This window comes from Manis javanica, chromosome 16 (genome assembly GCF_040802235.1).
Source record: "Manis javanica isolate MJ-LG chromosome 16, MJ_LKY, whole genome shotgun sequence".
Taxonomy (NCBI): domain Eukaryota; kingdom Metazoa; phylum Chordata; class Mammalia; order Pholidota; family Manidae; genus Manis; species Manis javanica.
In genome coordinates, this window is record NC_133171.1 from 13,599,111 (window position 1) to 13,610,562 (window position 11,452).

An 11,452-nucleotide genomic window follows, 5' to 3' on the forward strand; every position below is an offset into this window, starting at 1 on the left:
AGTCCTGTTCTAGGGATTGGAATCGCCTGTGTTCCCGATGACTGAGAGCAGGGCCATAGAGCAGGGCTGCTCTGAGACAGTTCACTTCTACTCTTTGGGTGCCAAACAAAAGCACAGGACGTATAATGGGGTCCCCACTTTGGACAGGCCCCAACTCTGCCTATCTAGCCTTGAACATTGTCAAAATTCCTGCTTCACTTCTCATTTATTTGTTTTGGATTGGGAAATGCCCCTGGGGCAAAAATGGCTCCAATTTTCACATTTATCAATTTCTCCAGGATCTTGGCACAGTAATTCTTCATGATCATGTAAGCTCCCAGCCTTTGGGCTGATGCCTGTTTTAGTTAGTTGGTTTTTCAGTTGCCTTGAGAGACCCGAGTTATCTAGTTCACCATTACAATTAGACATTCTCCACATGAAAAATGAGTTCGGTTCTAGTCTCTGTCCTGCAATTCACTATTGTCTTGATCTTCAACAATTTATTCGTAGTCTATCAGCCTGTTCCCTCATATATAAAAAGGATTTGAGCAGTATTTCTGGGGCCCTGCAATTCAGTTTCTACTCGATTAGCACAATTTACTGTAAATCAGAGTAGATTTCAAGGTGAATTGCTGAAAGAGAAGAAATGCTGTGACAGACGCAGTGGCTATTGCTTTTCTTGTTTTTCTATAGCCCAGCTTAAATTTTGTTTTTATTCTGTGGAGCCCCCACCATCCTGGATATCAGTGTTGTCAGGCCAAAAACCCCCTTTTGTAGTTCTGGCTTGTCTGAGCGTAAGAAATGAGAAAAGACTTGCAAGAATCTTAAGAAACTTTATTAGCCTGCCCACAAGTGTGTGGGAGAAAGAAAATGCAGCATTTCAAGCCCCGTTACAAGGACACACCTGATAAAGTTTTATATTCATCAGAGGACCCCCCCATCCCCCAGGACAGCATTGTGTAAAGCCATCCCATTGCCAGAACAACCTGTGGCAGATGAAGGAAGGCAAGGGCCTTTATCAGAGAGCATGTGAGGAGCCAGTTCAAAGTGAGGTCTGTGTACCCACCCCTTTGCTCAACAGTCTCTGCTACTACATTATTTTTTCTGTCATTTCTTGTCATCTTTTATGATAAGACACCCATTTCTTGACCCATGTGACCCCATACAAACTACATTATCATGTAGGAAAAAGGAGAACAGAAATGGGAAGGCAGGCTATCACCAGGTGAATCTTCAATTGTTTGAAAAGTGCGGGGCTGTAGTACCAATCCTGTATAACAAAGGGTCAGAAACATTGGCTAAGGCAAATCTGTTTTCAAAACCCAGGCCCCTAATTGGGGAGATCTCCTGTATTTCCATGGGTTATCTGTTTTCTTAAGTCCCCCTTCAACAATCAGTATTTTTCTATTATGATTTCCAAAATTCGATCTGTAAAATATAGTAATTGTGTTTCCACGGCTATTAGACAGTATAGCAATTTCACATATTACTACATAGTCAAGAATCTACACATATGATTTATTCCTTTTTTAAAAATTGTTTTAGCTTGAGGCAAAAGCAATTATCTGAATTTTTTTCAATATAAAAAAAGAAAAATTCACACCCACGGCAAAGTCAAGAGATGTAAATAGCCAACAGAGCTGAACTTCCAAAAGAAATGAAAGATTTGGTTCTGGATAGCGGTTATATTGGTAAAGCTATATGAAAATTGTTGCCATTAAAAGTGCAGGTAATAAACCTCAGAGCTTGACCTTGTACTTTCACTGTCTCTAAGGGGAAGAAAATTTGCCTAAGAACAGGATGTTAGCTGAGGAATTGTGCCGAATAAAGAAAAGGAATGGATGGTCAACAAAAAAATTCTCTTCGTGCATTAGCATGGTGAAGGTGGCCACGCCCGCTGTTGCTGCCGCCGCCTCGGTGCCCTCCTCATTCACTTCTACAAAGGACTTGTGGACAATTTTTGATATAAAAAGATTTCTGGCCCCTGACATTCCAGACAAATTGGCCGCACTACTATTAAAGAGATCGTGTACACCCAGGCGGTTTAGGTGGAATTTGAGATCGTAGCTTTCTTCCAGCTTGAACCTAGGCAAATGGACATTGACTTCAGTATAATCCAGATTCTCAGGCTTGGTCCACTCTTGCAGATTTTCCAAAGTCAACTGTTCCTCAATCTGGAATTAAAATGGACAAAAAGAGGTGAAAACAATTTTATAAAAGTGAAATTATAATCATTATTTATATGAATGGACCCATACCAGTTGCTAGTTTCCTTCATGCTTCATGTCAAAATAGATTCCATTTTGGAAGATTTCAGTTCTTTCCAGTAATTGATGATAATGGAACAGAACTGTGTTCCAGGCCATGAAGGGCCCAAGTACAAGGATTTTGAACACTGGGTCCATCAACCACCCATATACAACACCCCCATCCACCCATCCATCCATCCAGACTTATTATCACACTAACTAAAACCCCTAACACACTGGATTACTGTGATAGGCCATGATGGCTGGTATTACCCTAATTGGGTGAGGGGCACAAGGGAAAATTAAAAAGGCTTCATCTGTTTTCCTCGATTTATTTTGAGCCCCACTGCTCCCTGTGGTTCTCCGTGAACCTCACAGAGCTGAAGTACTCACAAACAGGTTTAGCTCCTAGGTAAAAACAGAAAAGGACCTGGTTCCTCATCTAAAACAGGGGTAAGAACAGTACCTACCTTACAGCATTGTTGTGAGCATTAAATGAATATATGACGTGCATGGCACACAGTAAGTGCATATAACTGTCAGCTGTTATCACTACTATTCGATTAGAGTAGACTGTCATTTCCCTTGCCCCAATGATGCTGTTATTCCTTTCATGAGGCTAGGGACTTTCCTTTTATAATCAGAGAAGAGACAAATACAGAAATACAACTGAAAGAAGGAACACACTGATTTTAGCACATACTTTATACATGCAAATGGCTAGTGTTAGACTCCTTCCAGACAGCAAGTTTAGTTAGGGTAGAGAAAAACCACACAGCAGGAAGAGACACTGAAGAAAAACCAATATCTTCACAGTTTTGCATAGTCCTACCCTGGAGAGGCACCATAGCCTTTAAATTATGTAAACAGAGACCATATAAAGTTCATACCAGGAAACGGGCTTAGCTCTCAAGCTAACATGTCACATGAGTCTATCGTGTAACTCTTGGAAATATTGTTCATAATCTGTATGAACTGTGGTGAGAATGAGAAATATAATAGGATTTCATAGTAAGTGATGAAACTATATACTGCAATGTTTGGGGTTGTTTCATCTTTAAAACTTTGTTCAAATAAAACAACCCTCATTTCACTGCACTTTCCTCTGAAGTTCATTTCAGAGAGTTTCCATGAGCTGCCACTGACCAGTGCTAATGTAATATAGATCTCAGATGTTCTCCCCAACTGTTCACTCACAGTAGCTGAAAATTTAAACTTAGGCCTTCAAAGCAATAAATGTTGGTGGGCTAATTTACAAAGGAATGACCAAGACCCAGAAAGGAGAGTCAAGTAATGTTAGAAAGCACACAGCCAGCACCTATGCACCTACTACTGGCCCTACAGATGAGGCAGAGCCGATATATCACAGGGAGACATGAAACGAGCACGGGGCCTTTTGTTACCTTCCTCAGACCCGTGGACTCATCCTCGATGTCATCTGGCAGCAGGATAATCATGCTGAGCTCCTTGCCTTGGTACGGCAGCTCCAGCACACGGCACTTAAGGTCCTGGATGTGGCGGAATGGAAACTTCTTCTTCTGATACATCATTTTCACTGTTTTTGTGTCTTTCTGAACAGTTAAGAAAACAAATCGCTCACATTATTGTGTTCCTTCTGAGCACAGAGCAATTTTTAGACAGCCATGTCACCTCACCTTATTCAGCCGAAATGGTGCATTGGCCGTGGCCTTTTCCATGAACTGCTCATGCCACTTCCCTTTGAAATAGATGGCGCTCACTAGCACAAGTACAGTCATGCTATCAACCATATTTGGAGTCAACAGTTCTGGAATTTTCCCTAAAATAGATAAAAGTAAGCCTTTTAAAAAAACTGAATAGCAGGATCCCAGATTTGAACTGACATTCGATTAGCACTGAAATGCAATTCAGATGCACACTTCCTACCTAATTTTCCTTTAACATAGTACTAAGTTAGGAAAGCCCTGTTAGTATGTTTCCACTTCAAATAAACCAACTAAGTACAGCATAGGGAACACAGTTAATAATATGGTAATAACTTTGTATGATGACAGATGATAACTACACTTATGGTGGTGAGCATTTTGTAAAGCATATATATGTCATATCACTAGGTTGCATACCTGAAACTAATATGTCACCTATACTTCAAAAATTTTTATAAATAAACAAACTAAAAGGCTAGAAACAGAAAAATTCTCCTTTTCTAGAGTGTGTGACAATGAGCCTTATTTTGTGAATGGCCCCTCTTTCTCAGGGAAAAAAAATATTCCTTAATGAAAATGCTTTTAGTAACTTGTAAATAAATCACTTCTTCAAATCCTGCAAGCGGAAGCCTCTGTCACCAAAAAGATTTTGCCACACAGGCAAAGGCCCAACAGCTGCTCCACCGAAACAGAGGCTCCCTGTGAGCACGCATGGCCACAGACTATTCCTTGTTGGAAGACAGGCGTTCTGTAGGCCCTGCTGCATTCCCTGACGGGTCAGACGGCACGGAATCAGACACGCCACCTGACAGACTCAGTCCCACCAGCCATTCCTGATTTGGCAAAAAATATTTTGGACCCAAGCAGTTTGCAAATATTGATTCACAAGAATCAGGATGTTTCTTTCAGGTGTGTATTAAATAATTTGAGCCATGCTGTATTTTCCCCCAGAATTTTTATTACTTTTAGTCTACATTCAATGTTAGCCTTAATTTTAAAATGTAGTTTGGGGAACTTACGGGGAAAGAAGTATTTAGCTGCTTCAGCTGAATCATATGCAAGTTTGCCCTCTGAGGAATTTCTACATCTGAAAGCAGTTGGCACTGAGCAGGGCATAATTCCTGCCCAGGGTTGGGGCCAGGATGGGGAGAGGGGAGGAGACGGAGGGGACCAGCGTAGGCAGGAGGTGAGAGGAGGAGGAGAGGGACCCTTGTTCAATGACTCTGTCCTGCCCACCTCACCTTCTGTCTGCCCTTTGACCCACTCATTTATAGTCTTCCTTGCATCTTCAAAGGCTTGCTGAAAATCCACGCTGGCTAATTCGGCACCATACATTTTCTGAATTGAAGTCAAGAACTCCTATTTAAAAAAAAAAAAGAAAGATATGTCATGAATAACTCCAACTACATACAGAAATGGTTTTCTAAAATCCTTAAAAGCAACAGAAATTGTCCTAAAAGGCATGAATTTCTTTGTAACAGAAATATTCTAATCCTTATCTTTTAAAAACACTTAACATTAAATTTACCATCTTAACCATTTTTAAGTGTACAGTTCAGTAGTTTGGTGTTATATAGAATTTACCAATTATTTTCTAACCTTTGGCTAACATTTTCATAAATAAGAAATTACTGATTGTGCGTGGAAGTGATTAATGGAATTCACTCTTGCCTTAGTAAAACAGCCAGAGCCAATCTTGTCACTGTGATAACCATAAAATGAAACCATATCAATTAATGGGAATACTGTCTGCCATATGTTTGCATTCTGTATCATTTTTCTGAATGTTTATAAAAATTAAAACCGATCTCTGTGACTTGATTGCGCTGGGGTAAAAGTCTGCATTGTCTAGTGAGTTTTAGAACATGAAGTGCAAAGTACTTACAGGAAGGAAATTATAGGTTTTCTCTCCATACAACCTATTTGCAAGTTTCAGAACATAGGAAGCTCCACGTTTGTTGATATCAGCATTCAGACTCTGAAATCTGGAATTAATATCCTCAACGGTATTGAAATAAAGAGTCTAAAATAAAGAAAACATCCTTTCTATAACCATTCATTTTGAAATTATAAAGTGGTTCCTTGGCATTTGCTTCCATCAAATTAAGTTAATGTTTTGATTATTAATTATTGATGATTATTAATTTCTCATTGAAGAATAAATAACAAAGTATCCAAAACTATTTCTTTGTGAGACATAAAAATTACATTAGAACTGCTTTACACCACTTTTATGTTATAATTATAATTCCACAAATGAGTGGTTAATAAACTATAATATTTATACAAGTTTGCTTTTTTGCAAATAAAATCGTAAATGGTGTGTTCATAGCTGTATTATGTATCAAGTATAATTTTACTGAAAGTTCTCAGAAATAGTAAAAATAAGAATCATCACCCATGCGAAGACACAAAGCTATTACAGATGGGGGATGTTTCTATTACACTATCAGCATTAGTAACTCACTTATTTCCAAATAACTTCTTTAAACTTAACACTACTGAAAAGTTTAATTCCCTATGTAGCAGTCACAAATCAAGAGGTCCTTTATGGTTTTATGAGGCCTGGGATGGTTTCTTGCTTTTAAGACACAAAGAACAAAGTCCAGTTACTCCCTGAGACACAGAATGTTTGCACAGGTGCTATGTTCCATCTGCATTAATGGAAATGGGGGTGGGGAGGGGCTTAAAACTATTCTTTACTGAACTCATAAAGTCTCTGGAAAGCCTCAGACTTAAAGCAGGGTAAAAAATATTACCCTTCCAGAAGCAAGTAACAACTAGTACTAAAGGTTTAAAAAAAAGAAGAAAAAAGTGGATCTTGAAAACCTTAGAATGCGTTCATATCTAAAGTGATGAAGACGGCTGGAAGACGGCTGGTTTTCCGTGCAGTAAAGTAATAGAAGCTGTGCAGCTGGAACTGGTCCATAAACCTGAAGCCAGGGTTGGCCCTTCCCTAGTTACATGTGCAGTATGGTTTGTGACCAGTATGCCAGCAAGGCCACCACTTGTAGCACTCTTCTCCCCAAGATGTCAAGGAAAGCTAGTGTTCTTTTGACAGAATGGGGGAATACCTAGCGCCCAGGGTTCCCCACACCCATTAGGGCCAGGAGGAGGGCTGGGTATCACCATCTCTTCTCCTGCTGTGCAAGAGACCAGCCACATCACCATGGGCTCGGGCCTGCTTGTGCCTCAGCACTCCCCTCTCCTGCAGGGCCCACCTGCGCACAGTCTACAGAGCCCCACTTGGAGCCAGGCACAGGGCTAGGTCGCAGGAAGACAGATCACAAGGTTGCTTTGTCTTCTCCAAAAGGCACCACTGCGAACTTCTCCAGCGTGGTGTGTTTCCTATGTGTCATTATGCTCAAAAGTAATGCTGCATAACAGACATTAATTATGAGTAGCCAGTCATCATATGCAAAGCAGAAACTGGAAAATCCTTGTCTTGGGGGAGATGGTGCGGCTAATGGGAAACCAGTGAAAGGTGTGCCTACTGGACAGGAAGGGGCACACTGCAGGGCCTTTTTTCAGCTTCCTTCACTGCTATATCCTCAAGAAAACAAAAATCAGTGCCTGGCACACAGTATATACTTAGTAAAGACTTGATCATGAATGAAAGCCTGCATACAAATGGCTTGTTCTTGGGGTTTTTTCTGAAAGACTGACCTCATAATGTACAGTTGCTCAATACAGAAATACAGTTTTTAAAACAGTGCAGGAGCTCAAAGGCACAACTTTTCAGTACAGCCATTACATGAGCAGGGAGACAGCAGAGGAAGGAGACTATTGTCGTTTGTTTCTGCTGACCTTGGACATCTGTTCTGCAGTGTTGCCTCGGGCCCCCAGAAAGATCATGGCCAGGGCTGATGAAATGTTTAAGGGGGAGATGAAGATGTTTCCCGTAGGATTGTTCTCATTCAAAACTCGGAACAGGTCCAACGCAAAATGGGTGATTGCTGTGCTCAACTGCTCCATGGTGAAGGCTGCAACAGAACAGAGGCCCCGAGCTGCCCTCTGGCCACACTGGCATTAGGCAACGGCATTTCCCCACCTCTTTCTCAACTCATGCTGAAACACCCTCAAACTTGTTCTTCCTTTTTTTTTCCAGGAAGTGCACACATGTGGGACTATGGATGATTGGCCAAGGATTCAGGGACACGGGGTCAGGATCCAGGGTATCTGAAAGAGCTCTGACCTTGCAGACAGGTGAGTGCCTGGCACCAAGGCCTTGGCATAGCATTCACACTGGGACTTTCCTACTAAGTTTGGGAGTACACGTATTTCTGACCTTTTGGTTCAAGGTGCTGATTCCTTTGGACAATGACTCCACTGGCCACATCTACCTGAGATAAGAATGCTTCTCTTAGAAAATCACAGCTGCCTAGGAGGCACTAAGGCAAACACCAGCAAAGTAGATACACTGATGTTCATTGTGGAGATCTGTTGCTAATGTTTAAAGGAGTTGAGTGTCCCAGGTCTAGTAGCTGGTCTTCACCAAAGATGGAGAGTGAAACCCCAACATTGGGTGAGGTGCTCGACATGGTGCATTCAAACTGTCCTCTCTGTCACTCCCTAGATGGCGGGGTCTCTGAGTAAGTTAGGCACTGGTCTTGCATCTCAGCCCTGGCACCCACGTCCCCATCGGGACTTCCACTCTCGGGGCCTTGGTTTACTCCACACACAGGCAAGGGAAGATAACCGCTGTGCTGGCCGCCCAGCGCGTGGGTAGCAGCCTGAACTATTATTGCTGCGGCTGATCAATAACCTCCAGGGACCCTTCCCCTGGCCACACAAAGCAGTACCAGGAAACCGGCACCGGGGGACCAGGGCGGGAGGGAGGAGAGGCGCCCCGGGCTTGGGTTCGGCCTTCCCGCCCCGCCCCGCCCTCAGTCCCTCGCAGGCCGGCCCGTCCGGCGCCCGGGGTCCGGCGGGAGCTCGGAGGCACCCGGGGGAAGGGCAGTCCCGGCGGACCGCCCGGGCCGGGGCGTGCTGGGACTGAGCAGCCTGCGGATCCGGGCCGGCGGCCTCTCCGCCCCGCCTCCCCGCTGCGCCCGGCCTGCCTTACCCGGTACTTCCTGCCTGCTCGGGCTCCCGGCGCGTGAGATCTCGGGAGCGGCGCCGCGCCGCGGCCCTTATAGCTGCGGAAGGGGAGTGTCGCCCCGGCAGGCCCAGGGCGGGCGACAGGGCGCGGCCCTTCCCCCGGATGACTTCCCAGGAGTCTGGGCTCCCCGGCGGTGTAGAAGCCAGGGGAGCGTAAGCACAGTGCGCTTCTCAGGGAATCAGCACCTTTCTGAGTTCTAGACAAGCTCAAACAGGACCTGATGCCCTATTTCTTACTAAGATGTGAATGAATGACACTTTTTAGTATCACTTCTTGGAGGGCAAACTAACTCCTTCTGAGTCCCATCTAACCATATACTCCAAACGCTGAGGTTGTTATTATTTGGTAGAGGGGGAGAGCAAATTTGGCACCTCTTGCACAGGGGACAGGAGGAACCTCAAGGATACGATAGAACAGAAGCACAATCAGTTCTAAGCGACATCCCTTGATGTCACTGTCTTGCAGGTACCAAAGTGAGTCAGTCCCAGTACTCCCCTTGGAACTGATCACTGGGCTGAGTCAACTCACATACCACACCCCATGATAGCTCACATCTATGTAAATAAATATTTCTTACCCATTATACTAAAACTTTGACTCACCAATTTTCCCCCCTGTAATGTTAAAAAAAAAAAAAAAAGGAATGCATAGGGTTGAATAGTAAAGACAATAACTGTTTCTGTGGGTTTATTTGCTCATTTCCTCTTTAAGTGCCTGAGTTTATAATTTCACCAAAACTTAGAGTGCTTGAGGGTATGAAATAATTCTACCTTCATGAAACTTCTCCCCTGCTGTCTTGCAAATCTCAATAGGAAAAGAGGACACAGGAGAAATCCTGTTGTTTTATTAGTGTGGCTAACAATGTGAATGGATTTATAGTTTTTTTTACACTGAGAACTTTATAATGAAAAGGAGCAAAGAAGATCGTAGTATCACACTAATGAGTAATAAAAAGACTCCTCATATTTTTTTTAAAAGCAGCAAGTTTAATCACTAAAATTGTAGAATGCTTTACAGCTTATTAGAATAAAGAAACCAACATTTATTGAAAATCAGTCATAATTAAGTTGAAGTGGTTTGATCAAATCTGGTAACCTCTCCACCATTTCTTACAGAACCAGAGAACTACTCACTAGCTTCTACTAAGAGGTCAATGTGAGAAAGTCAAGAGTGAAAAGCCGCACAAAGTAGTAGTTAAAGTCCGAAACACATAAACTAACAAAATTGTTCTGAATTTTTTTTTTTTTGTCCTGACATTTTGCATTTGTGCTCAACTGGGAGGGCTATTATAATTAAAAGGCCATTGGAGTAAACTGGGGAGTTCCAAGTACAATGACTTCTCTTGACTGAGTTGTGACTTTCCCTCATTGGCTGGACTATTGCTGAGGAAGGGTAAGGGAGGTGGCGGTGGTGACAGAAACCTTTCTTCCTCCTGCTGCTGCAGAATAAAATAGCTAAAACAGCGTTCACTTGCAAGGTGTTTTCTTTTTTCAGGTGAGGGCTGCAATTCACAAGGAGTGGTGGGAGTGAAAACACCCCCTGCTGGCCTCCCCAAGCCATGTCAGTGAGGTTCCCCTTACTAATATTCTCACTGTATAAGGCTCAGGCAAATTTGACCTTTATACTTCCATCATTAATCAATACATTTACTATCTAAAGTTTAGGCAAAGTAAATATTCTGTTGAATAATGTGTATGTGTTCTACTTGTGGCTTTAAAATGTAAATGGACACTATCAAGGGTCATGCAGAGACACTCAAACACTCCTGGTGGCATATACAGTTTGGTATAGTGTTTGGCTTATCAACTAAACTCAAACACATGGGTATCTCCAGGGTGGAATAATCCTGAGGCAAAATACCTTTGAAACCATAACCAGTCAAAGGGAGAAATAAAGTGGGAGAAACCCATTTATTTCTTACAAGCAGTCATCCACGTCTGCTCTCCCATGTCTCTCACAACCTGGCTGCAGAAGAAAGGGCCATACCCAAACTCTCAAGCTCTCTACTCCAGATATGCCCTTGCTTGGCCTTGTAATTACCTATTGATATGTAGATGGTTACTTCTCTCCACCCCTTGGAAATACCTATTGATATGGAGATGCACTAAAGCCAGGCAAGAGATTCTAGAAATACTGCAAATTTACCCACAGCCTACCCTCCAGAAATCTCACCTCACAATCTCACTCTCCATCTTCTCCAATAGCCCCTATGTGAGAAAACTGGAGTTCAGAGCGATCATCAAGGACAGTTGCAGTCAGGGGGTAGGTCCAGGCCAGAGGGACTGTAGAAGAAAATAACCTTAAGGGCAATAAGATACATGTTTTAATGACACCAGCATAGGCAAATCTTGTCCATCAGGTAGGATGCATGCAAGAGAGAGGGTCCTGTGATAGGACAGTGGCAGGAATGGGATCTCGTCCTGGTCTAGTATACCAGA

At 42.8% G+C, this 11,452-nt stretch overlaps 1 protein-coding gene across 2 annotated transcripts; it reads right to left on the reverse strand.

The window, feature by feature from the left end:
* Window positions 1-792: 792 nt before the first annotated feature.
* SERPINB1 (serpin family B member 1) lies at window positions 793-9,136 on the reverse strand. 2 transcript variants are annotated; one of them, XM_037011704.2, is made up of 7 exons: window positions 8,979-9,136; window positions 7,721-7,896; window positions 5,799-5,936; window positions 5,155-5,272; window positions 3,884-4,026; window positions 3,632-3,799; window positions 793-2,153 (listed from the first exon to the last, which is right to left on the reverse strand). In XM_037011704.2, exons 2-7 carry the CDS (start codon window positions 7,886-7,888, stop codon window positions 1,749-1,751), a joined length of 1,140 nt encoding a protein of 379 aa, XP_036867599.2. In that variant the 5' UTR covers window positions 7,889-7,896; window positions 8,979-9,136; the 3' UTR covers window positions 793-1,748. The 2 variants fall into 2 exon arrangements, with proteins under 2 accessions (XP_036867599.2, XP_017522634.3); XM_017667145.3 differs by lacking the exon at window positions 8,979-9,136 and adding an exon at window positions 8,202-8,223.
* Window positions 9,137-11,452: the final 2,316 nt, after the last annotated feature.

What these genes read in the sequence shown, in the direction of transcription:
- SERPINB1 (XM_037011704.2), bottom strand. Translation starts at nt 7,888, where the DNA reads ATGGAGCAGTTGAGCACAGCAATCACCCATTTTGCGTTGGACCTGTTC. An exon ending in AAACCTATAATTTCCTTCCT is followed by an intron (nt 5,273 to 5,798) that starts GTAAGTACTTTG and finishes TTTTTTAAATAG; the next exon opens with GAGTTCTTGACTTCAATTCA. An exon ending in AGTCCACGGGTCTGAGGAAG is followed by an intron (nt 2,154 to 3,631) that starts GTAACAAAAGGC and finishes TTTTAATTCCAG; the next exon opens with ATTGAGGAACAGTTGACTTT.